The 27615-nt window shown below is 41.0% G+C and overlaps 1 protein-coding gene across 2 annotated transcripts; it reads left to right on the forward strand.

Moving 5' to 3' along the window:
• On the forward strand, positions 1 to 27512 carry LOC119796358 (acyl-coenzyme A thioesterase 11-like). Of its 2 annotated transcripts, none has more exons than XM_038304865.1 (17): positions 1 to 150; positions 3593 to 3777; positions 3894 to 3963; positions 4036 to 4096; positions 6958 to 7062; positions 10700 to 10835; positions 11377 to 11468; positions 12364 to 12425; positions 13851 to 13970; positions 14050 to 14188; positions 19663 to 19718; positions 20298 to 20364; positions 22748 to 22831; positions 22927 to 23060; positions 26446 to 26598; positions 26676 to 26802; positions 26889 to 27512. In XM_038304865.1, exons 1-17 carry the CDS (start codon positions 128 to 130, stop codon positions 27105 to 27107), a joined length of 1833 nt encoding a protein of 610 aa, XP_038160793.1. In that variant the 5' UTR covers positions 1 to 127; the 3' UTR covers positions 27108 to 27512. The 2 variants fall into 2 exon arrangements, with proteins under 2 accessions (XP_038160793.1, XP_038160794.1); XM_038304866.1 differs by lacking the exon at positions 1 to 150 and adding an exon at positions 426 to 449.
• Positions 27513 to 27615: the final 103 nt, after the last annotated feature.

The following is a 27615-nucleotide window of genomic DNA, read 5'->3' on the forward strand; positions in this document are numbered from 1 at the left end:
CATAAAGCTGTGGGGACCAATAGTGGAATAAACCCATGAGTCATTCTTCAGTATGAACAGGTAAAGGGGCTTTTATTTTGAAAGGACTCACAGGAAACCACGTAGGGTGATTTTGATTGTTGTTTTTATGATCACTTCAGCCGCTGTCAGGTAAGTAAATCCAAACATTTTGAAACTTTGTGATTAAGATCTGCAATGAAGCAGTCGGTCTGTTTGGAGCTTTTTAAACTGAGCAGTGAGGAAGCAGGCAGGAGGGTTCAGATCTTCTTTCATTTCTGCTCATCTACAGCTTTGGGTTTTTCTTTTTTCCGTGTCTCTGTTCTGCAGAAAGTCTGTGGAGGTTCTGTTTAGAAGCTCCGTCTAGTCAGCTGGAAGCTGGACGGAAATATGTTCCCTACAAACTGTTGAAGTTTTTTATCAGGGAAGCCAGAGGAGGGGAAATCTATGGAGTGAATTCTGTTCCATTATTAGTGAAAGCAAAGAACACGTAAATGTTAATTTTTTAACCGTGTCCTGTCTGGCAATGAGGCAATAAGAATAATTGAGTTGATACCAAAAAAAAAAAAAAAAAAAACCCCAACAGATTTTACTTTCACAAGTGCAGCAGTAGGGCTATTGTCATAGTGTTCTGCTTGATTTATGCATAAAAGTTGCTTTATTATAATTATGCAGGGAATATATCACTGGAAAAACAATCTAGAAATAAGTAAAAATTTCATATATTCAGTGTATTTACCCGTATTTTGAGTAGATAAATGAGATTATTTGCCAATGGAAAGAGTATTTTTACTCTTAAAATAAGATAATTAGATAAAATGCACTTAAAATAAGACAGTTCAACTGCATTTTCTTATTTTAAATATAAATTATCCTGTTCCATTGGCAAAATGTCTCTTTTACCTTCTCAATTCAAGATCAAATGCACTTGTTTTAAAGAAAAATGACTTATCCAGATTTTGATTTTTTTTCCAGTTTACAGATTATATGGACACTGCAATGTAAGTAGAACAGGAAAAAAGGAGAAAAGATGAAAGAAAGAGGAGATAAAATGATCAATCAATCTAGTCTTGCTAGTTTGTGTGTTTCACTTTCTATTTTCACGTTTTTTTTACTTTATTTTTTATTTTGTTGTTGCAGATTTTATATTTCGAAATACAATTTCTTCAAATACATTTTTTATTTCTGTTTTTTTTTTTTTCCAGATGTAATTATAAGAAAATAAAAGGTATTGTGGAGGATTTTCGCGAATTTTTCACAAGACCCACCCTCTTCACTTGTGTGGTTGCGTGCAGGGGCCCATTTTTGCTTGTTTGCTTTTCGCATAGCTCATACAAGCTAACTGTGTCTGAACGTCTGCCCTAAATCGCTCAATTACTAGGTAGAGCGGGGACTATATAGTGGACTTTAGAATCAGGTAGCGACAGCCTATGGCGACATTTGGCCACTGTGACATCAAATCCCATAATGCTTTGCAAGAAGAGTTCTCCGCGCATAGCATTCTAAGATATATATCCCCCCTCTTCTGAGGCCTCTCTTTTCTTTTTATACACTTCGTAGACAAATGTTCTCTTATGACCCTCTGCCATTTTCAGAGAGTGAGAAAGGTGAGCTCTATGACTCTGAAACCATAGCTCACCACAGATATACGCCTGAAAATGCGCATGCGCAGGAAAATTTAACGGTGTGAGCATGTAGGATGGCCTTACGTAAACATATCACCAGAATGATTGACAATTAGGAGGACCACTTATTTAGATGATCCACCCAGAAATAAAAGATCGTCCTCTATACCAGAGGTGACGGATTAGCGGACTACGGTCCGGATCTGGACCCACCTGCTGGGTAAATAAATTACCGCATGTTGTCCGATAAATGTGTCTAACTTCACTTGCGCCGCTGCTCCTTTTAATACGGTAAAGCCCTCCAGAGCGTCAGAGAAAATTGTTGCCTGGGTTTAACTAAATGCTAGATTACACGGCAAGATACAAAGATGTGATTTAAAACATAAAAAATAAAAAAAATCAGATTTAGTTGTACGTAATTGTCTCCAGCCACATGACAAGCTGATTGCCACAACCAATGCGAATAGACCAGAGGTCACGGATTAGTGACCCGGGGTCTGGATCCGGACCCAACCTGATTTAAAACATTTAAAATCACTGCATGTTGTCTGACGACAGTGTCTAACTTCACTTGCGCCTCTTCTCCTGTTAATACGGTAAAGCCCTGGGGAGCGTCCGGCTCCAGGCTGCACGTGATCCAGATTATCCAATGAGCTGTCAGTCTGGGTTGCTGCTGCTGCTACTTTTAGACACAGCAGGCAAACCTGTGGCAAGCCGCGCGATGGGAAAGAAGGAGAAGATGATGAGAAAAAGAGAGCAGAGAAAGTGTGGACTGCTGGAAGAACTGCGGTGAACTGGTGAAAGAAAAGTGAAATGGCGTGCTCAAAGATGACCCTGCACATTTAGAGGATGTTTGGCTCAACCTGCTGCTGTGAAGCAGGATTCTCCACCATGAACAGAATCAACAATAAATCTGGATCCAGGCTCAAAATGAGCACCTTGATATGTGCTTGAGAATGGCTTAGTCTCTGGTTAAACCCAGGTTTAAAGCCTTGCAGGGCAGCCTAAAGCCCACTGCCAACATTAAGACAGAAAAAAGAAAGAAAATAACAAACGAACAGTTCAGGGGTTTGAGAAAATATGTGAATTAGGAAATTGTCTATAAACCAAACTGAACGATTGTTCTCCACTTAAAATTTTTTTTATCTTAAAATGTAAAAAAAAATCTATTTATTTTATTTATTTAAAAGTTCAATGTAAATATAGATACACCTCATTTTATTTCAGTGTTAAATTCTGTATAAAGTAACATATTATAATATTATAATGTCTTCAGACCTTTACTGGTTGTTGATTTTTTTTTTTTTTTTTTGTTACCCCTGATCTTCACTTCTGGGGTTCGGCTTTCCTCTGAGCATTTCTATTGGTCTGCTGGACGCTGGCAACATTTTTATTGGTCAAGAGCAAGTTATTCACTATTAAGGCAAGGCAAGGCAAGGCAAATTTATTTGTATAGCACAATTCAGTACAAAGACAATGCAAAGTGCTTTACATGATTAAAATATAGGAAGATAAAACAGAATCAAAGCAAGTAGAAAAAAAAATTATAAATAAAATAAAATAAAAAATGCAGAAACAAAAAAAGAATATTAAAAACAGTTGGAAGTTGTTGTTAGATTACATTTATTTATTTGATGATTTTTTTTTTCAAAGTTAAGAGAATGTGATCTGTAAAATGCAATGTGAAAAGAATACAATTTGTAAAACTTTATTTGAAAAAAAAAAAATAAATAAAAGTTAGAAAAAAAAAATTATAAAAAAGAAAAAAAATAAAGATGATAAAATAAAATAAATGCAAAATTACTCTTAAAACCTTTTTTTAGATTAACTTTTTCAATGTTTCATTTCTTGATAGCATTTTCCCCTCGAATTTCAATTTACAAAATATGTTCTTTGTTTTCAACAATAGTGAAACAAATTTTACTCCATAATAATCTAAGAGGTGCTTATTGTAATCATTTATGTTTGAGGATGATATCCAGGTTGTCAGATCGAATGGAAGAGGAGGAGGAGGAAGAGGAGGATGAAGAGCGTTGCGTTAACCCTACGGAGGTGAAAATGAGTCAGATAGTCATGCCCTTCCACTGTAACCATCGGCAGGAGCTGAGTGTGGGACAGCTGCTAAAATGGATGGACTCCACCGCCTGCCTCTCAGGTGTGTTGCTCTGTTGGAAGGCTTACTGGAAATGTTCCTCGTAGATGCATGTGGTCAGCAAAGCTAATCCAGACAGGAAATGACTCTTTTTTATTTTTATTTTTCCATGTGAGCAGCTGAGAGACATGCTGGAAGTCTGTGCGTCACGGCCTCTATGGACGACATCCACTTTGAGCACACCATCAGGTAACAGGAAGGCCATGTGAGGATCGGACGACCCAGACAGAAAACACTCATCTGTCCTCATTGTGTCCTCAGCGTCGGTCAAGTGGTGAACATCAGGGCGAAGGTCAACAGAGCTTTTAACTCCAGCATGGAGGTGAGTGAAGCTGCTGGTGTGGGTTTGGAAAAGGCTGAACCCCGAAACCAGCTGATAAAAATCAGCATATTGATAATAACATGTTACGATTATTTATTATGACCACAGCTGTCACCAGATTATTACGTAACATATTATCACAGCTACATTAGCTTTTAAAGGTATTTCTTGTTTGTTTTATTGTGAAACAAAGATGATCAGTTACCACACTCTGCAGTTTTGAAATTGTGATTCATTCGTTGAAGGAAAGTCATCCAAAGCAACCTGGTCCTGAATGAACTAGATTTATCCTCCAGGTCCACTCAGCAAATGACGTCATTGTAACTTCCATGCTCCTCCACGCATCGTCCTCTAAACTAAAGGCTGAGTTATACTCATGTGTTGGGTTGTTGCTCCACTCTGTGTGAATTGGAAGCGATTCCCATAGGACAGCAGTAGATGGTTATACTAGGCAATACTATAGGTGTCAGTATTCTCTTAAAACACGGGGGGGCAGTACTCAACATAACCACTGTAAATTAGAGTCCTGCACGGGTTGAGTTTTACCAACATCCTACCAGGTGTTAGGATGTCTAACGAACCCGACCCGTCACCCGCGGATATCTTCAATTCAAATCCGAACCGGATCCGACCCGTTGATATTTAACCCGCAACCCGACCCGTTAACACATCAAGTAATAGGCTATAGTACGCTACGCTGCAGAACAGCGCCATTAACACTGCAGCAGACATATATGCACTGACTGTGGCCTTTTTGGAGGGAAGCCCACACTGCCGGCAGGGCTTTAAGCTACAACAAGGGTGACCCCAGTGCCTGATTAATAGAACATTTCTGATGTCCATAACAACACACATGCATAAAAAAAAAATCACCAACTACCCGCCCGCACTAAAAAAATATCCGCCCGACCCCCGACCCGTTTATTTTTATTTATGTATTTTTCACCCGCAAATTAGCATTTTAGCGGGTGACCCGTCGGGGACCCGCGGGTACCAGACCAGTTGCAGGACTCTACTGTAAATGCATTTAAAAGAGAAGACGCCGTTTGCTTCCTTTCAAAATGGCCACACATAGAATTCTGTCTCCTTGAACCCCAGTCGGCTGCTTAGACTTAGCCTGGTTCTGCTGGAGGTTTCTTCCTGTTAAAAGGGAGTTTTTTCTCTCCACTGTCGCTACAAGCATGCTTAGTTCGAGGGATTGCATTTGAGTCAAAGAGTCGATGCAATCAGCTGGTTTTCCTTAGATTTAAAAATTTGACTCAATCTGACTGGTGAACTCAATCTGGTGAACTGTAAAGTGCTTTGAGATGACATGATGTGAATTGGCGCTATAGAAATAAACTGAATTTAATTAAATTGACATAATGTAAGCGGGGGAGGGATTTACCATTAGACATAGCTAGGCTGGGGCCTAGGGCTTCAAGTTCCTGGTGGCCCCATAAAACTCTGCTTACACTTATAGCTAATACAACTATAAAATTTTTGTGCACATTCATTTTTTTTGGGGGGAAAAAAATCAGTTCGCTAAAATGCCATCAGAACGCTTATAATATTAAGCGTGTCTAAGCCCCCATTCCCCCCCATCCCTTCAGTGTCCACCACATTGGATCAGTTTGCTGCACATTTTCAGAAAGGTCCAAACAGACAGCAGCAAACCATTAGAAACCCTTCTAGCTCTACTTACATAGCAGTGTCCATATAATCTGTAAAACTCCCTGCATAATTATAATAAAGGGATTTATATGCATAAATCAAGTTGAACACTCTTGCGATAGCCGTACTGCTCCACTTGTGAAAGTAAAATCTGTTGGGCTCTTTTTGGCATCAAGACAATTATTCTTATTGCCACATTGCCAGACAGGACACTGTAAAAACAAAATTAAACCTTTCTAGCGATTTCATTTTAAAAGAGCGCCTAGTGCCAAATCTAGCAACTTCTTTCTGCTACTGGAGACTTTGGAGACAACATCTAAAAGCAGCAAACTCTGCTCTCCAGAGCGAGTAGATTGGTAACCCCGCCTCCTGCTCTCCTCTATCTTGTCTGCTGTCATGATTCATGCAGCTATTATTTCATCCAAATGAAAAATGGAGAACAGAGAAGCAGATCATGGCTTGTCTACAGTGAAAAGAAGGACTGGGTTATTTACTTTGGCCTTTTTGGAAACACAGGAAGGAGCAATCAGCTAAGTGAGCTTAGTGCTTGGAAAAAATCTTTCATTCCTTTAGAGACAGCATGAAAAGTCAGCTGAGTACAAAACATAGAGAGGAAAACAAGAAGAAACGGGACAAGAAGAGAGGGACAAAACCTAGAACAGATACTGTATGTCTATCCTATTAAAATGTGTCTTTCTATATAATGGATCTGTTTTATGTGTTGTCATTTTGATTCAGAGGGCCCCAAATTTCCTAAAACCGCCTCTGAACATAAGAATAGACCCCGCATCGATCGATTTCGCCTATGGGAGCTGACATGATTTGGTGGCGCCATCTTGGAGCGGTCGACCGCTCCGCTCAGTGTAATGTGTTGAGCAGGGACAGAATAAATTTTTATCAATTTGAACTCAATGAATATTTAACAAATTTCCCCTTTTTTTTTTTGCTGAAAAACAAATGGTGCAGTGTATTTAAATATTCTTAGTGGGGCTAAGAGTATGCATGTTGCAAAGCACAGCCATATATATATATATATATATATATATATATATATATATATATATATATAAAAAACACACACCGGTTACTGCACTACCCGATTAAAGGAACATTTTTCTAACATTCTGGATGATATGGAATCACGTCTCCATTTAGATTCATGGTTTATATTTTAAGATCCTGATTAGGTCTGATGTCTGCTGTCCCAGGTGGGGATCCATGTGAGCTGTGAGGACCTGTTCTCCGATCGCCACTGGAGGGTGTGCCATGCCTACGCGACCTTTGTGACGCAGAGAACTAACACTGGACAAAAAGTAAGAGTGCGGAGTAGTTCAATAGCAAAATACTTTCTGTCATAGTTTGAAAGTGTTTGGCCCACATGCAGACACAGAAGGAGAACAAGGAGCAGTTTAAGACATTTATTAAGGCTATACACAGATATGAATAGCTCACTATGTGAGCGGCAGGCGAGGTTCGGAACGTCAACGGTAGGAGCACTGCGGGAGGAAAGAGGAAACTGATTAACACTAGAAGAGTTAGGGGGATCTGCGCTGATGCCGCTTCGCTTAGCGCCAGGTACGGATAACCTATACGGGGAGGGTGAGTGGAAGAAGGGATTCTGCGACTCACTGCTTTCCGATGTGAGGAGAAGGCTGAGCGACAGGTGAGCTAGCGGATGGAACTTAAGCGGGAGCCCAAGGAGCACCACAGCAGAGACAGGTTCGAGGAGCAGCTGAAGGGACCAGAGTGAATCCAGGAATGGGGGTCTCTTGTCCGGCTCGGTAGCATCGATGGGGCTTAAAGGCACACTATGCAACATTTTTCAGTTAATTAATGTGTTCCATAACGTTTTGGATGATTTCAGGTCGAACAAAGGTATTCTCGGCCGCCCTGGTGGTCTGTAGAGGAAAAACCGTACTTGCCATTGCAGGAGCCCTCGGCCCGCACCCACAGGCTCAGAAGTCTCGTGCATCGCGAGAGTCGGTCGTGCTTTACGGCGAGAACTGCTACGCGCCCCCAGTGAAAGGCATGCTCGTTGCTAGCGCAGTGGCGGTATTTTTGCAGTTATCATGGCGGAACCAGCGAGAAAACAGCGAAAGCCCATGTCATCCGACAGTCGGATAAATGTATGGGAAACTCCAACTTGGCTAACTACAATCTTTGTTATTTAGACACATGCATAACAAATAATGTGTGAAAACATGCTAAATTTTCACACTCGAAAATTGGAACAAAATAGTCACTTACCGCAATAGACATGGTGATTCGTTGCGTTCGCCTGTCTGCTAAGCTCAAAACAACCGCGCCTGGCTTGACGGAGAAACCAGGAGAACAGCTGAGCATATTTACGACAGCGCACTTTTACTTTCGCCCTCTGGGGGGAGCCTCGCTGGAAAATCTACACCGGTTGCATAGTATACCTTTAAGGGGAACGCCATTCAGGAAACAGTCCTCAGCGCATGGGGACACGACGGACGAGAAATCCAAAGCAAGACGAACTAAGAGAGACAGGAGAACCAGGTAAGACCTAGGAATCCAAAAGGTTTAACAGGAATGAAGAACCGTCGACTGGACAGAGGCCTAGGCGTACCACAACGGTCCAACACTCTGGCATCCTTCATCTGACTGGAAACTCCTTTTAAGCCCCAGCCAGAGCTGCAGCTGCGGGGCCACGCCCACCTGTCAACAACAGCCACCTGTAGAAGAGAATCAACAGAGCACAGAATCCTGACACTTTCTAAAGGCTCAGCTCAACTCATAATTGGAGATTTCCTTCACAACAGTCATAACTTGGTATTTTACATGTGACATCCAAGTTTGAAGACGTTTCGCTTCCATCCAGGAAGCTTTTTTCAATTCAAAATGTCAGAAATGTCGTCGAGTTTGAGTCTTTATCCAGCAGCCCAACAAAGCCTTGTTTTGAATTAGAAAACATGCTAATTGAAACGGGCGAAGGGGTCCACCCTTTGGAATGGGGAGTTGATGGCTTCTTTATTAGCCTGCAATAACGCATACCTGTCTGTCTCTGAAAGAGGGTCGTTCCAAAGGGGCAACCGCCATTCGAGACCCCCATTACAAAGGGGCGGACTTGTTCGTTCGTTTTAATTTGCATGCAGTTAACTCAGTTAAGACAAACAAAATTTAAGTTAAAGGGTAACAACAAAAAAAGCAGGAATTGGGGTTTTTTTACTCATGGCAACAGGCAACAGGCCTTTTCTTCCCTTCAATAATCTTTAACCAGTTATCCAACTACAGTTTTCTCTGGTGCGACCAAACAGAGCCTGTTTAGTTTGTAGATAATAATAATAATAATAATAATAATAATAATACATTTTATTTACCGGGGCCTTTCTGGACACTCAAGGTCACTTTACAGAAAATAAAAGAAAAAATGAAAATACAAAAATGCAAATACAGGAACATGTATTTGTGTTCCCCACGCCACTGGAGACTTTTGATGAAATGAAAGTAACTTATGCCCCATCATGTGATGGGGCATCCTCACCATGAGCTACTTTCATTTCATTAAAGTCGTCAGTGGTGTGAGGAACACATCTACACACTAATCAGGCTCCGTTTCAGACTTGACTCAGTTCAAACACCTGTGAATCAGAAACCACAATTAGTTCGGAGCTTTCATTTTTCCACTTTATCTATAGAGATATAAATAATCGCACACAAGCTGGTTTGCATTGGTGGGCATTACTTATTCAATTTAATATTACTAAAAGAATGATAATAATGCATTTCATTTAAAAAAAGCCTTTTTAAAACACTCAAGGACATTCTACGATGTATATTAGAAGTAAATAAGAAAGGAGAAATAAGTCAACAAAGCACCAGCAACAAATGATAGAGTGTTAGAGCTAATAAGCAGGTTTATATTGATGTTTTTGTTTTGGGTAGCTTTTAGGGTGGGGGAGGGTGTCAGTATTGGATGCAGAGCTAAAGGCCAGAATAAGCCTTTAACAGCTGCTTTTTGTGTCTCTGCTTCTGTCTCCTTGAACCCCAGTCGACCTCAGCAGATGGCCGCTCACACTGAGCCTGGTTCTGCTGGAGGTTTCTTCCTGTTAAAAGGGAGTTTTTCCTCTCCACTGTCACTACAAGCATGCTTAGTATGAAGGATTGCCTTTGAGTCAATGAGTCAATGCAATCAACTGGTTTTCCTTAGATAGAAAACTTTGTATCAAATTGACTGGATGATCTGGTTGAACTGTAAAATGCCTTGAGATGACATGTGTTGTGAATTTGGCGCTATATAAATAAACTGAATTGAATTGAATAAAAGCTCTGCTTCATTTGCTGCAAATCTTTCATAAATCATTTGATTAAAAGCTCTTTAAAATATTTCTACAATGTCTACAGTGAATATAGGCAGATGACTGATCTTTTAAAGCAGGGGTCTTCAACGTTTTCCAGGCAAAAGACCCCTAAACTGATAGTTAGATGAAGCAGGGGCTCCCTAATTATATATATTGTATGAAATTGTGTTCTATCAAACTGGTCCTATAGTCACTCTATTACAGATGGAGTAATGTAACTAAAGTAATCCCTCCATGGGATTATTAAAGTATTTCTGATTCCTGGTTGATGGGACAGGTGTTGTGAATGAAACGGTGCCCAGCTTGAAAGAGCTCCTGTGTGTCGCTGAATGTGAGCATTGATGACTGAAAGACATCTTCTGCCTCCATTTATCTGTTTACTACAGTGAGTTGAATTCATGTTAATGTGGATTTAAAGACATTTTAATTAGTGGGAAAAAATGCAGGGGGGAATATATAAAAAAAGTCTAATCAACCAAAATGTTTCGCGACCCCCATGCAGTACCTCCGTGGAGCCCCTAGGGGTCGTGGACCCCCTGTTGAAGACCTCTGTTTTAAGGTCCACCTCGTGCGAGTCGTGATGAAGCCGCCTACGTTGACTGAACATACAGGTGCTTTTTTTCCACAGGTCACTCTGAGAACCGTCGTACCTCAGACTCAGAAGGAGCATGTGGAATACAGCGTGGCAGCTGAGCGAAGACGAGTCCGGATGATTCACAACGACATCATCAAAGAACTGCTCTCCAGTGGGTCCGTAGAGCGAGGTAGGCGCGATGCAGAGTGCCACAGCCCCACCCTAAAGTAAAGGAAAGCAGCTGGACACGGAACTCTGTTTAGAAGTTTAGAACGCTGAAAGCTTATTGTGCTTGTGGCATCATGGGGGAGACCCGTGTGAAAACATCTGACTCATGATTACAGCTAACACAGCCGCTGCAGGTTGTTTTTAACCACCTGATGTTGGTCTCCACACTGCAAAAACAATCCAGAAATAAGTAAAAAATGGCTTAAATTAAGTATATTTAGCCTTAATTTGAGCAGGTAAATAAGATGATTTGCCAATGGAATGAGTATTTTCACTCTTAAAATAAGATAGTTAGATAATATTTACTTGAAATAAGACGATAAAACAGTTTTTTCTTATTTTAAAAGGAAATTGTCTTGTTCCATTGGCAAAGTGTCTTACTTACCTCCTCAAATCAAGAAAAAACACACTTATTTTAAGAAAAAATAACTTATTGAGATTTATATTTTTTGCAGTGCAAGTGTAGAAGTGTTGTTTAAGCCTGTTTTTTATTTATTTATCAGCTGACAGCTCTGCCGTGAGCAGCGGCGTGGCAGCGGAGAAGACCAGGGTGGAGAGTGTTGAACTGGTTCTACCTCCACATGCAAACCACCAGGTCATCCATGTGCTTTTCTATATCTGACTGTAAAGAAAAGGATTTAAAATGGTGACAAATGGCATTGTGCTTGGCTGATTAAAAGGCATACTATGCAACATTTTTCAGTTAATTAATGTGTTCCATAACGTTTTGGATGATTAAATGAGTCATTTCAGGTCGAACAAAGGTTTTCTCGGCCGCCCTGGTGGTCTGTAGGGGAAATACCGTACTTGCAATTGCAGGACCCCTCGGCCCGCACCCACAGGCTCAGAAGTCTCGTGCATCGCGAGAGTCGGTCTTGCTTTACGGCGAGAACTTGGCTAACTACAATCTTTGTTATTTAGACACATGCATAACAAATAATGTATGAAAACATGCTAAATTTTCAAACTCGAAAATTGGAACAAAATAGTCACTTACCGCAGTAGACATGGTGATTCGTTGCGTTCGCCTGTCTGCTAAGCTCAAAACAACCACACCTGGCTTGACGGAGAAACCAGGAGAACAGCTGAGCATATTTACGACAGTGCACTTTCACTTTCGCCCTCTGGGGGGAGCCTCGCTGGAAAATCAACACCGGTTGCATAGTATACCTTTAAATCCCTGTGAAGGAAAGAGCTTTGTTTTTTTTTTTGCATCATTGGAAAACGTCCGTCAGAGAACATAGAAATTACATGTGGAGCTCCCCAAGGGTCCATCTTAGAGACCTTTATATTTAATGTCTACATGCTCACTTTAACTCAGATCTTAACAAACATTTGTTACCATAGCTATGCAGTCAAGACACAGTTTGCAGTACGATGTCACCAGGTGACCATGAACCCATTAACGAGAGAGTTAAAAAGAAAGCTGAGTTTAAACGACAGCACACAGCTTTGTGATGTCATTAAGTGTTTTAATCGACTGTTTTCAGATGAACACTTTTGGAGGACACATCATGGCCTGGATGGTGAATGTAGCAACGATTGCTGCCAGGTAACTCTTCTACATGCTTCTCAGTGTTTAACAGACATGGCCAAACTGTTATTAACTGGATGGAGACAGCTTGTGTAGAGAGAGAATACAAACTTCATCTGATTTCATTTCATCATTAAAATATTGTTTGCAAAGTATTATTGCTTCAGTGAACAACGTTTGTATTGCATCTGAGAGCTAATCTTCAGATTTCTAAAAATTAAAGCAAAAGCAAATTGTAAAAGAGAAATAATATATAATGAACCAATATTAAATCAGAAGGCCTTTATATACAACCAGAGTGAGCTAGCGGCGTAACGTTTTGTAACGTCTTTAAGAAAATAGTCTGAATATAATGATGCTTTTCTTTCTTTAAAGGAAAAGTCCAGTCAGCAAGTAATAAGCATATAATTAATGGACGTTTACGGTGATTTAATGATTTTAGCGTTAATCGGTATAAAATAAAAATAGGTTTTGTCGCGATGAGTCCGGGAGCGGCCATTTTTGCCCAAGTATAGTAACCCCTCCCTCCTGCCATCTTCCAGCAGTGACGTCACGGTGCGGTAAGCCTAGCGCCATTCTCCCCGCTTTACAAGCAGAATCAATGGGAACTACTAGACACATCTGCAATCAACAACAATTATTGAAGATTTCCAGAGGACTTCACCATTGAAATTTATGAGAACTTGGACATGCTTTGGTGGCGCAGTGGTTAGCGCACACGACTCACGTATGGAGGCCTTAGTCCTCGATGCAGCTGACCCGGGTACAAAACTGGCCTGTGGCCATTTGCCGCATGTCTCTCCCTCTGTCTAATACCCCCTTTCCTGTCAGCCTACTGTCCAAAACAAACGAGCCACAAAAAAAAAAAAAGGCAGAAATTCACCAGAGCTATAGTGAAACTGACAATGCCCACGTGCATGGCAGCTGGATGTTGGAATACATCGGGTAAAAGTGAAAAAAAAAGAGTTATTCCACCTTTCTGATTCCTGATCCTCCACGGACGGGTTGGTCGTTGGATCGCCAACTTGAAGAGGGAGGATTTGCCATCGAACTTCTGACCAGAGAAAAAACACGTAATATGTAGCCAACATTTGGAAGAAGAATGTTTTCAAGATGACTTGGATAATAGCGCGTTGTGACAAACACCAGATACAGCACTGGGACTTGAGCAACAGCTGATACCGCACCGTGACGTCACAAACCAGTAGGTGGCAGTAGTGTTCTTTGACAAACATGGATGCCTCCAGTAAAGCACATTCACATGAAAATTACTCTTAATTAAAAACACTTATCAGTTGTTGAACAGTATGTAATAATTTCATATTTAAAGTACTTTCAGAAGTTTGAATCTTGAATATGAGCGGACTTTTCCTTTCAAGTCCAGCAGGGGCTTGTTCTCTTCTTGCTGTAATCTTTCTGTTTATTCTTCCTTTTTCGATGCAGTCGTTTCTGTCAGGCTCATCCAACTCTTCGGACCATCGACATGTTCAACTTCAGAGGACCCTCTCAGGTTGGAGACCGGCTGCAGCTCAAGGCTATCGTCAACAATGCCTATAAAAACAGGTACCAAGGCTTAAAATGCTGAACTGGACGAGACCTTTAAAGAAAGTTTGATGCCAATAGATCGGATGGTTCCTTGCAGCCTGGAGGTGGGGGTCCGTGCAGAAGCCTATTTGGAAGAAGGTCTAAGCCGACACATCAACTCTGCCTTCATGATCTTTGAGGTTCTTGACAGCAGTGGGAAGCCGTGTGCTCTTCCACGGATACGACCAGAACCCCTGGTGAGTTAACTATGCAGAACAATAACAGCCGATCACCTGGCCGCGGGAAGTTGGGGTGCTGGGGGTGCTGCAGCACCCTCTAGTGGCGAGACTGAGATTTTTTAAAATGTATTTAAAATACTCTGCACAATTAGCCTAATTTACACAAGTTCACAGAAGCGGCGTTGTCAAGGCAACGTCAAGCAAGCTAGTGGTCACCGAGTCAAGAGGTATCCCGCTCGCAGCAGCAGAATAGTACATTTACGTAGTCTAATGACAGAGACGGGGAGGGAATATGGAACAGAAACGCATTTCAGATTTTTTTTTGAAAAACTACCACCAGTGAAGAACACTAGTACCGCAACCATGACAACGGAGAGCAGCCATAGTGAGTTGACTGTCCTCCCGCCTCTTTTAGCAGTTGCACCGGCAGGCCCAGTCCCAGCTAACCTGACTCCGCCAGATGGATTTGCTCCGCATATCCATCTGGAAACCTTCCGTTGAAGTAATTTTGGGAAGGGGCGAAACTACTGGTTAGCTGATTGGCCTATGTTGGTGATAGACGGGCCAAATAAACCAATCAGATCAACGAAGCATATGACGTACTAACAGAGCGACAACGAAAACACAACCACAAGCCAGGCTACTCTTGCCGAAACCAGTCGGGAGAAGAGCAAAAACATCTTTTCCTCTGAGAAAAGCCTCCAGAGCAGTGTTTTGCTCTTTTTTCAGTTAAGAAAAACTCTGTAATTCCTTGCTCCATAGCCACGCTAACGCTAGTTTCATCGGCTGAAGCCGCCATGTTCTTTAGACTGAACTGTCGCGCTTCTCGTTGCTTCACACCTCAACCCGCCTCAAAGCCAACGCTGATTGGACGTTCATTTGGTGAACGGCTCCACAGTCCCAGCACCCGCAACCCAAGCTAGCGTGATTGGATTAGACAAGCCCTTCCAGGTAACATCCAGTTTAAAATTCCCTGCACAGAGTTAAGGTAATTAAACATTCTTACGTTCTGTGGCACCGGCTTGGTTTGCCACCAGGCCCTCCGACCACCATTAGCAGACAACGTAGGTGAAGTGTCTTGCCAGAGGGCACAACGACACTGAAAGCCAGAGTCGAGGTTGAACCATAAAACCGTTGATTTCAGGGCAAACTCCTTCACCTGATGCCACTGTCACCCCTAGGTGGCAGTAGTTGCATTATATGAAAGAGACTGATCATATTGTGTGTTTTGTCAAAGAGCTTTAAAAAAAAGAAATCATAACTAGAGACTAATTTAGGAAAAACAGCTACTTTGTGAATTCTGCCTTTTCAAATTGGCATAAAGCCACTGACGATTTTTTTATTGTGAAGTTTAATTAATAGCGCGTATATTCACGTCTGTGTATTACAGACCCTGGTTGCGTGCATTAAAGCGTATATGACAATAAAGTAGTGAATTTCAATCTAGATTTTTTTTTGTTTAGTTGTATTTTAAATAGGCCTATATGACCTTTTTGTCCAAAAAAATCTTTCACAGCACCCCCTGTTCAAAAGTACTTCCAGCTAGAGTCCTGCACAGGTCGAGTTTTACCAACCCTCACCCGCCCGAACCCGTTAGGATGACTACCGAACCCGACCCGTCACCCGCGGATATCTTCAATTCAAATCTGAACCCGACCCGTTGATATTTAACCCGCAACCCGACCCGTTAACACATCAAGTAATAGGCTATAGTACGCTGCGCTGCAGAACAGCGCCGTTAACACTGCAGCAGACGTGTATGCACTGACTGTGGCCTTTTTGGAGGGAAGCCCAAACTGCCGGTGTAGGTACCAGATTGACTCGGGCTGCCAGATTGACTCGGGGGGCCTGCGCCTTTTGATGATGTCACAATACATAATTGTTTTAACGTTTGCACAATTGCGCAAAACATTTTGATTGGTCTGGACAGCTTACTAAAGTAATTATAGCGGGGTGTAGGTTTTATTCGAAAGCGGGATTGCGGTTTGTAAACGGACAATTTTACGAAGAAATTCTCCATGGTCCCCGCGCCTTCCGATGACGTCACCGAATTCGCCATGGGCCTTGCGCCTCCCGATGACGTCACATTATGGCAACGCCACTCAAACAAACTACTCCAGAGGAGAAAACACCAGGACACTGTGGGATTTTTTACCAGCTCTTTTGTTTAAATGTTTGTGTTTACATGAGAATAAAGTTTGAACTGAAAAAAATATATACCCATTTCCTGTAATCTGTAAAAAAATTTATGAAAAATTAATGTTTTAATGTATTATAGGTATTTGGTCAATTAACGGACAGTTCCAAACGATTACCGTTTATTGGCTAAATAAAATAGATTTGTGACAAATAGAGACCGCGGGCGCAATGTAGTTTGTTTGAGTGGAGTTGCCATATCGTTACGAGTGGCGTTGCCATATAGTGACGGGCGGAGTTGCCATATTATGACTTCATCAAAAGGCGCAGGCCCCCGAGTCAATCTGGCAGCACGAGTCAATCTGGTACCTACACCGGCAGGGCAACAAGGGTGACCCCAGTGCCTGATTAATATAACATTTCTGATGTCCATAACAACACACACGCATAAAGAAAAAATATCACCAACTACCTGCCCGCACTAAAAAAATATCCGCCCGACCCGTTTATTTTTATTTATGTATTTTTCACCCGCAAAAGAGCATTTTAGCGGGTGACCCGTTGCAGGACTCTACTTCCAGCGGCCCTGGCTGATCACTGATCATTTACTCATCATCCGTTTTTTTCACACTGATTTGTGATCCATATAAGCTCAACCACCAACTAGTTAACACTGACTCTTGGTGTTGATATTATACATGCCACCCTATAAATCAATACATTCATTCCTCCATTTTTTTAGGGAGTTATGGAGACCTAAAGGCTGAGTCCTCCCTGATTGATGGGCAATCATTAATATTGATGATATTTGATTAAAAATCAAGCTTCAGGCCATTGTGACTCCAACAGTGAGTCGTTTGCTTTAACAGAGGTATATCCGCGCTGTCTTTTTGTATGATGTTAAGTGCCCTGATAAAGTTGAAACCATGATTCTCCTTTTGTTCACTATTTATGTTAAAACCTCCAGTAAGGAAACTTATTTGAATCTGTTCTCCATTTATTCATTTTGAGAGTTATGGATGAAGTTTCCAATACTTTGACATCTGTGTTCCTGGTATTAGAATATTTTCATCACCATTGTCTGAGCTTTCATATATCTATCTAAACAAAGCTCAGGTCTATAAACCGAACAGTTTAATCGATTTTGATGGGTTAAATATCTCCTGTCATAAACCTCTTGAAGTCCAGATATTTCTCTTGGTCGCTTTAGCTCTTATCTCTCTGTAGCGTTCCTGCATTGCTCAGTCGCTGTAAAATACACGTGATTTATGAGTTACTAAAGACGGGTGCATTATCAGCAGGACAAGCGCAACAGGCCGCATGACCACACCTCTGATTATCCCAGAACCAACTGGTCCAGCTCATTGAGGCAGATATCTAATTTCCTCATGGTTGAAGCAATATAAGAAGCCATAGATTAAAACAAGTTGTTTATTAAAGGTGCTGCAGGAGATCTTGGAAAAACGGTTTCATCAAGCTATATTTTTGAACATACACAACCATGCCTCTCCCTCCAAACCACGCCTTCAAAACACATGATGGGCGCATGCTGTCTGCAGCGCGTCTAGAGTAGCAGGAACATCGCTTATGATGCAGAGCGCTATGATCACTCCTCCTCCTCAGTTTATTAACTCTGAAGTTTAGTTAAAAAGCCAAAATCTGCCGACAGAACATGTTCGCTTTTATTGTCCTGGTGCCTGCAGTTTGGATTATATATATGAAAAACGCCTTCCAGCCGCCAGAGGCTGCTGTTGAATGGGATTCCTAGTGACTGCGCACCGCCGGTATACGGTGATCTGAGCAGCTCTGACAAAAATAATATTTGAATCTGGTCACCCTGGCAAAGATGCTTCTGCCGTGCATCAGAACTAAACTTGTACAAGCATCAAAAAAGAAGCAGCACACACGTTTTTGCTGCTCTTGCTGCTTTAGGTGTGAACGTAGCATAACAGTGGCTAGCTTCCAGCCATGGCGTCCTGCACAAGCATTAAGGGTTTGATTCGTTCATGTCGCATATTTAATGACTTTAGACTCGACTTAGACTTGCATTTGAAGGACTTCAGACTCGATTGAGACTCGTGATTTGTGACTTGTGAACAATATTTTATTTTTAAGTGTTTTTTTGTTTTACTAACTTGACTGATCGCCGCTCGCCTTACCCGCACACAGCAGAGGTAAAAAAAAAAAAAAACGGCAGAGGGGCTGTCAAACTGTCACGTAGCACTGACGTCACTGACGCAACGCTACGTGACATATATGCCTGCGCGCCCGTGCGCATGCATGCATGATGGACAAGCCAAGCTTTAAAAACTTCATGGCAGTCGCAGAGGAGAAATATGTTGTGAATTAGTAGTAAATAAATAAACTGAATTGGATTTAAAATACTGCCCGCCAAGTCGGTTCTGTCTGTTCCAGGGCATTAAAGGAATAGTACACCCAAAACATGATTAGCCTTCATTTTCTACTCACCCCCATGCTGAACAACACCCTGGAGTACTTTTTTGATATCTCAAATGCATCTGGAGATCTGGGAGGCTTCTTGCTGTCAGCTGACATTCAAATAATGGAGGTCTATGGCGCCCGAGACAGAAAGGTCCATAAAAGTCCACAAAAAACGTGTCAATATTCCTCCATACTGCTCGTCCAATGTATTCCAAGTGTCCTGAGTGGGTAGCGTCCATAATTTACTCGAAACGAAGTCATTTAGAATGTTTTTAGAGCATAAACAGTAGTGTATAGGATTTCCTAAAAGCGAGTTCACGAGTCTACGGAAACCGCGGCAGACCAAACCAGATGAAAGTGCGCATTCAGCTCGGCAAAGAACTCATGCTCTTCCTCAACACTGAAGTCCTCAGACATTTTTCCTTCGTTGTTTCTTTCTTTACACAGGTAAACAGCACATTTCTTCTTCTATGCTTGCATTATCGGCAGAGCAGACGCTGAATGCGCACTTTCATCTGGTTTGGTCTGCCGCGGTTTCCGTAGACTCGTGAACGCGCTTTTAGGAGATCCTATACACTACTGTTTATGCTCTAAAACCATTCTAAATGACTTTGTTTCGAGTAAATTCTGGACGCTACCCACTCAGGACACTTGGAATACATTGGACGAGCAGTATGGAAGAATATTGACACGTTTTTTGTGGACTTTTATGGACCTTTCTGTCTCGGGCGCCATAGACCTCCATTATTTGAATGTCAGCAGACAGCAAGAAGCCTCCCAGATCGCCAGATGCATTTGAGATATCAAAAAAGTACTCCAGAGTGTTGTTCAGCATGGGGGTGAGTAGAAAATGAAGGCTAATCATGTTTTGGGTGTACTATTCCTTTAATCTCCTGTTTGTTCGTCATTTAAAGGAAGGTGAAAGAAGATACCAAGAAGCTGTAGCCAGGAAGAAAATCAGGCTGGACAGGTGAGTGTTTGATCTCTACATGGAGCTCCGCATGTGTGACATTTATTCATAAACAGCTGGATTATGTTTTTCTTTTTAAACTTGAATCAACGATGGGGAACTTTTAGCCACTAGGTGCACTAGATCTGTGGACTTCCGGGTTTAGCATCTCTGAAAGCAACTGGTAACCAAAATCACCCAGTATCCCTCTGTATTTTCTGATAGCAGAAGTTATGGGTTTCTTTGTAAATTTTAATAAAAAATTATTACATTTGAAAAACAATAGTTATAAAAAAAATTGAGAAATGTAAACAGTTTTAAAAAATACAATCTGAGAAACCTTCAAAGGTACTCTTAACACCTGTATTTATTAACACGTTTGAAATTGTATTTTATAATTGCATGTTTTTGAATTTTACAAAAAGTTATTTGCTTGCAACAGTAATGGGAAAAAATTCCCTCCATAGATTTTTATCCTTTTCAGCTCTTTGATAATTAAAACACATCCATCAGTCGACTAAAATCATATTGTTAGCATTTTCTTATCACTATATCATGTTGGAAAAATGGCCTCAATGTTTTCCTTTTTTTGTGTTTCAGGAAGTACATCGTCTCTCGTAAACAAAATGAGGTTCCTCTGTCTGTCCCCTGGGATCCCAGGAACCAGGTGAGTTTTAGTCGCACACAAAAAAACAGGCAAGCTTTTTCTCACAGGGCAATAATGACACATAGTTCATGTTACGTCACGCATAAAGACTGAACTTTGACATATTTTGCAAAACTTTGTTTACAGAAACCAACTAGAGGGTTCAGAGCTGTAATTTTCCACTTAATATATAGAGATATAAGTAATTGCACATGCAAAATTTCAGTTAGATCAAACAACAACCTTTCATATTGCATATTTTAAACCTTTCAATGAAATAACACCAGTGTTCTTATGTGTTTGCGTTTAGTTAGAGCACATATTTGTATATATCTTCACATCAGGAATGTTCTTTGCTTTAATTTTAACACCTTTTATAATTCTTAGATTTTGTGACAGATCCATGCTCATTTTCCATTAGAACATCATGGATTTATTGCCATGACTCAATGCATAGAAATGCTAAGTTAGCATTCACCAGCTGGAGGGGCTAATAGCGGATGTCCTGTCCTCTACAGTAATATAAATGGATCGTCAGCTTCATATCTTTGCATACTTTGAAAAACTCCCAATACTCATGCATACACTCACCGGCCACTTTATTAGGTACCCCATGCTAGTAACGGGTTGGACCCCCTTTTGCCTTCAGAACTGCCTCAATTCTTCGTGGCATAGATTCAACAAGGTGCTGGAAGCATTCCTCAGGGAGTTTGGTCCATATTGACATGATGGCATCACACAGTTGCCGCAGATTTGTCGGCTGCACATCCATGATGCGAATCTCCCGTTCCACCACATCCCAAAGATGCTCTATTGGATTGAGATCTGGTGACTGTGGAGGCCATTTGAGTACAGTGAACTCATTGTCATGTTCAAGAAACCAGTCTGAGATGATTCCAGCTTTATGACATGGCGCATTATCCTGCTGAAAGTAGCCATCAGAAGTTGGGTACATTGTGGTCATAAAGGGATGGACATGGTCAGCAACAATACTCAGGTAGGCTGTGGCGTTGCAACGATGCTCAATTGGTACCAAGGGGCCCAAAGAGTGCCAAGAAAATATTCCCCACACCATGACACCACCACCACCAGCCTGAACCGTTGATACAAAGCAGGATGGATCCATGCTTTCATGTTGTAGATGCCAAATTCTGACCCTACCATCCGAATGTCGCAGCAGAAATCGAGACTCATCAGACCAGGCAACGTTTTTCCAATCTTCTATTGTCCAATTTCCATGAGCTTGTGCAAATTGTAGCCTCAGTTTCCTGTTCTTAGCTGAAAGGAGTGGCACCCGGTGTGGTCTTCTGCTGCTGTAGCCCATCTGCCTCAAAGTTCGACGTACTGTGCGTTCAGAGATGCTCTTCTGCCCACCTTGGTTGTAACGGGTGGTTATTTGAGTCACTGTTGCCCTTCTATCAGCTCCAACCAGTCTGGCCATTCTCCTCTGACCTCTGGCATCAACAAGGCATTTCTGCCCACAGAACTGCCGCTCACTGGATGTTTTTTCTTTTTCGGACCATTCTCTGTAAACCCTAGAGATGGTTGTGCGTGAAAATCCCAGTAGATCAGCAGTTTCTGAAATACTCAGACCAGCCCTTCTGGCACCAACAATCATGCCACGTTCAAAGTCACTCAAATCACCTTTCTTCCCCATACTGATGCTCGGTTTGAACTGCAGGAGATTGTCTTGACCATGTCTACATGCCTAAATGCACTGAGTTGCCGCCATGTGATTGGCTGCTTAGAAATTAAGTGTTAACGAGCAGTTGGACAGGTGTACCTAATAAAGTGGCCGGTGAGTGTATATTGATAGTGTGGAGCAGGACTCCCCTTTAACAGGAAGACGGTGTGGGAGGGGCATCTGCAGCATCTGATGTGGGGAGGGGGGTTGACATATAGCTGAAGACCAAACAAATCAGGGACAAAGTTGTTAAGAAGTACAAGTCAGGTCTTATAAAAATATCCAAATCATTGTTTTCCAGGAGCATCAATAAAATTAATTAAATTTAATTGCAAAGCAGGTGGAACCACAATAAAGCTGCCAAGAGGGGGCGCTGCCCACTAAATCTTGCATTAAATCCAACATACTGGGCAAGGAGGTGTTCATTCTAGCTGTGGGTCTGATTCACTTTTAGTTTTGCTATCAAGGACTTGCTTTGCTTGGTGGACATCATGTTTGAGGCTAACCTAATCTGAATCAAGGGTCTTTGCAAAGGAGAACAGAGGCTCAGGTTTCATGGAGGTCCAGCGATCCCATTGTTTAGTATCACTGCACAAAACCTTAACTCTTTCAATCCATTTTACTTTAATTAACCGTCACTGTGGTTAAATTCTTGGCTGAAATTTGGTCAAATATGTCTTTATCATCCTGTGATCGATGTGCTGGATGTTCTGAAAACAGGTGTATCTCAGCTATAACAATGTATCCGCACTGAAGATGCTGGCAGCTAGGAAGAACTGGCGCCTCAGCACAGAGAGAGATAAGGTCTGGCAGTATTTTTGTTGTCGTTTTGAATTTAGATCAACTCATCTGTCCGGTTTCACACCAGGAACTGTTTGATTTACGATCTCTGTTCACAGGTTCGTCTCTACACCCTGGAGCAAAAGTCCATGTTGAGCATCAGGGTGGAAGCAGAGGTGGATGTTCCTGCTAACAGAGCCTTTTGTTTGCTCGCTGAGCTGAGCAACAGAACCAGCTGGGACACGCATTATAAGTAATACAGCACACACTTTTACCGAGAGACTAGCTGCTTTACCATTACAAATGTGCCCAAAACATTGCTAATGTTGAGAAAAAAAACACAATTTTCCAACTGTGATGTTTTTATTTTTAATAAGACGTGAAACTTAAAGGAGCAGCGAGCAAAATCTCACCACCAGGTGGCATTAAGCACAGCCTGTAGACCAAAACAAGATGTGTGACAAACGACGGCTCTCTACTAGGGGTGTAAATCACATCCATCATGGCGATTCGACCCAACGATTCGATTATTTTCGATACTCAAGAATACACCACGATTCGATTAATCGGTTAATTTTTTTATTAAATTTTTTTTTTTAGACCTTACAGGCTAAACAAAGTTTCAAGTTTGAAATAAATCAATGAAAGCTGTAATATCGTTATGCTTTTTTTTTTTTTTTAGAAACAACAGCAAATAACAGAAGTAGAAAAGTTGCATAAAAAAATACTGCACAAAATCAGTGCAATGAGTGCAATGCAATACCTCGGCTCCAGACGTCCTGCCCCCTCCACAGACGCTCCGCTGCTCCTCTCCCAAATTGTAGCTGACCGCAGACAGCGCCGCAGACAGGAGGCCGGCTTGTTTTGTTTTTATGACCGAAATTGCGGAAAACAACTCGTGAAGTTTGACCCGCTAGAAGAGTGAGGTGCGCGAGAACGCTGGGACCCTTTTTCCACCTGGATCTCCGCTCTTTTTGGCCCTCATGTCCCTCCGTCGTCGGACTAAACTCGCCCCCACTTCCTCGCCGCCTCGGCCGTATCTAGACCCACAGCGTGTAGCACAGACCACGCTTCAATATTGAGCATAATTTAAAAATGTCTGCATCAAGCTCACTGCAACACACTGCTGTAAGAGTATAACCAGGAAGCGTGATAGGAGGGTAAAATAGGTTTAGCGCCACCGCAGCACGTGAGGAGAATTACGCCCAGGAGCAAATGGATAAAAATAGACCGGAGGAAAAAAAAAAACATGAATCGATTCTCTTGCGGACGTATCGATGCATCGGATCGTCGGCTGTTGGATCGATGCATCGATACAAAACGATTATTATTTACACCCCTACTCTCTACCTCCCCTCCAGCTGCTCTAACCCTCCCCTTCTCTTCCATTGCCTCATCTATGCTCATTTTAGCAAAGGATAAATACAACTTTGTAATGTTTTACCATGAGAACTTCATTTCGGCAAATGATTGTATTCAGGTGAACATTGTGAGCCCTGGATGCGCTCTCTGTTTTTTGTGCTGCTATGCAGCGTTACATTGTGGATCGCTCTTAATGAACATGGAGGGGCAGAGCCCTGAGTGGCAGCGTTTCACATGGCTTGTAAACAACAGACAAGAGAGAGGGTGTGATGTCACATAATCTCTTTATATTTTTCAATCTGAAATAATGAGCTTTATGGAGGACCAACTCTGCCATATTTAAAAATAAATACAGAAATGGTAGTAACTAGCAGAAGTTGACTCTCTAAGAAACGCCCCCTCCTCATTTGCATAATGAGGCAGAAATGTAAAAAGGGCAGGCAGAAATAAATAGCGGCAAAGAAATAACTAGGGTAAAAAAATACAAAGGAAGAATAAAACCGACAAAAATGTTATAACATGCACATAAATAAATAAATACTTAAAAATATAAGTAATTAAAAAATAAAGTTGAAGATTATAAAGGACAAAAAAAATAAATACGGTAAATATTACAAAGGCAAATAAAAAAGGAGCTAATTAAAAGAGTTATATACATTTATGTCTCACTGTATAATTTAATTTCTTCTTACGTTATTTGTTCATTGTATTTTTGGTGGCAATTAATTGTATGCGTATTTATTTAGTGAGCATTTCAGAATCAGAAATACTTTAATAATCCCAGAGAGAAATTACTTTTGTTACACGCTCCAGTTACAGTTTCATATATTAGGGCTCGATGTTAACCATCGCCCGATCACCCGGGGCAAGTAGTTTTTATTGTCGGGAGAGTACAAAAAAATTATTTATCACTCAAAATTACTTAAAATCACCGACATTCGCTAAAAAACGACCCACAATTGTTGCCGGCGCCATTTTTGTTGTTTTGTACACATTCTCGCGTGATTTGAAAAAGCTGCGTGATTTTCCGCCAGATGGCGTGATTCAGCTCTTGGGGAGAGAATTCTGCACAGCAGCAGCTGGATGATGAATTTAATCTATACTATAAAACACGCTAGATTAAAAATGATCAGTCAGGGATTAGGAAAATAATAATAATAATTGTATGCGCACAGTGTAAATATTTCTATCATATGGCAGTCTTCTGTACAGTGATGCAGGTCATACATTAAAAAATGTTCATAAAAATTTTTTCTCTTAGACATTGGAGTGGTGCATTTAAATGTTACAGAGCTAAACATGTTAAATTGGTGAGTAGTAGTAGTGTAAGTTTTTAACCTGTCAAGCTTTTTTAGATTTTTAACATTACAATTTATATTTTTCCAAACACAAAACAGTTTAAAGCAAAGTTTAGTTTGAAAAGAATGTGCAGGAAGGATTGAAAAGCCTGTTAACACGGTAATGTAGGCTTGAGTTCATTATCTGACGCATGCAGATACACACCAGGAACCTGGAAACTTACTGAATTACAAAAAAACATAAAAAATAAACATGTTTCATTGATATTTATACAAAAATTAATATTAGGAACTATATTTATCAAACATTATACTGGGCAAGTAAAAATAGTTTCTGGGCAAATGAAATGTGAAAGTCACTTGCCCGAAGGTGTAAAAATCCTTAACGTCAACCCCTGTATATATATACACATCCAACTACACAAGATAACAAAGATAAAAATAAAAAAGATAAAATCTATACACATATAGCTCTTCTGTATATATATATATATATATATATATATATATATATATATATATATATATATATATATATATATATATATATATATATATATATATATATATATATATATAAAACTAAATCTAAGTAAAATGATAATCCAAGTAAAGTGATAAATCCAATTCTGTATTTATTTTTAAATATGGCAGAGTTGGTCCTCCATAGATCTGTTGCTCCTTGCTTAGAAATTAGTTGGTTTACTGGACAGCTCATTTTCGTTGTTATTTTTGCAGGTAGAATGTCTGATTATTCATCCTGTTATGCAGAAAGGAAGCGTTTCCATCGTTCATCCTTTCACAGTAGGTGAAAGGATGAACTTAGGGGAGCTGCGTGACCTTCACAGTCGTATCTAAAAATCCATATTTATCAGTTCATCGTTTCTAAAACTGGGAGCTCCTCCAACAAACGCATTCATACAAAACATTGGCTTTAACTGTTTGAGTCAGTTGATCAGAGTGTCCTTCCTAAACCAGGAAATGTGAGCTGATGCACCGGGTCGACGACGATGACTTTATTTACCGTGTGGTGACTCCATCGGTCGGATCCCAGACTTCCTCCAATCCAGGAGAAACGGTTCAGCAGGATTTCATCCTCCTGGCCTCTAAGAGGAAGCCCTGCGGCGATGGGTCAGTAGTTCCTCCTGAGGTCGGTGAATCCACCTTTAGTCCTGCAGGACTGACAGCCGCTGTTTCCCCCTCTCCAGAGATCCGTATGTCATCGCTCTGCGCTCGGTGTCCCTGGTCTCCCATCCGCCCTTAGAAGGATATAACAGAGGAGAGGTTCTGTGTGCTGGATTTACTATACTGGAAACCAGTAACAACATGTCATTGGTAAGAAGATCCTTTCTCTTTCAAAATCGGTTTATATAAAATCTGAAATGATTCCAACCCCTTTTTTTTGTGCTGTTTTTAATCAGATCAGTTACTATAACCAGGCATCTCCAGAGGTGCTTCCCTACATCTCCACAGATATCGCCGGTCTGTCCTCGTCTTTCTACCACACCTTCTGCTCCTGCAGCCGGTACCTGAGCAGAAACAGACAGGAGCCCGAGGAGCTGACAGGCGAATATGAAGCCACGGAAACCAACGGCGCCACCTCTCCGCTGTCAGAGGCACTGCGCAACACGCAGCTGTAGGAAACCCTCAGACCTTCATGGCCAGTTCATACCTGTGCTGCTAAACACCTGGTACAGAATCAATCAATGCTGCTTTAGGTCTTTTCTCTTAGCAGCTAAATTTACTCTGAAGAGTTTAAAATATTTCGCATAAAATCACTAAAACATGAAGGCGGGACTTAGGATGATCCGTCACATCAGCTCTTCCAGCCTTTTAACACAAAATGCTTCAAGGTATTTATAACATTCTGAGCCATTTGACTTTGTGGGAAATTGATTTTGTTCTTTTACACTTTTTTGTATTAAGAATATGTCTGATAAATAACTTTAAAGCTTTAAGGGTAGAGGATATTTTACTATAAATATTCTGTCGCTTTAAAATGAAATGTATTTTCTGGTGTAATATATATCAATAAAATCTGAAAAGAATGCTGACTAGAAATCTTCTTAATCTTCTTTTTATTATTTCCTTGGCTGGATATTTATCTCTCACAAGAATGTTTTGGTAATTTTGGTTTGATGGTCAAAA

The sequence above is a fragment of the Cyprinodon tularosa genome, unplaced genomic scaffold (assembly GCF_016077235.1).
Source record: "Cyprinodon tularosa strain WSP-4 unplaced genomic scaffold, ASM1607723v1 ctg545, whole genome shotgun sequence".
Lineage (NCBI taxonomy): Eukaryota > Metazoa > Chordata > Actinopteri > Cyprinodontiformes > Cyprinodontidae > Cyprinodon > Cyprinodon tularosa.

Coding starts and splice junctions, on each gene's coding strand:
- LOC119796358 (XM_038304865.1), top strand. CDS start 128: ATGATCACTTCAGCCGCTGTCAG. Junction 19,719..20,297: donor AAGAAAATCAGGCTGGACAG/GTGAGTGTTTGA, acceptor TTTGTGTTTCAG/GAAGTACATCGTCTCTCGTA. Junction 22,832..22,926: donor TCAGCACAGAGAGAGATAAG/GTCTGGCAGTAT, acceptor CTCTGTTCACAG/GTTCGTCTCTACACCCTGGA.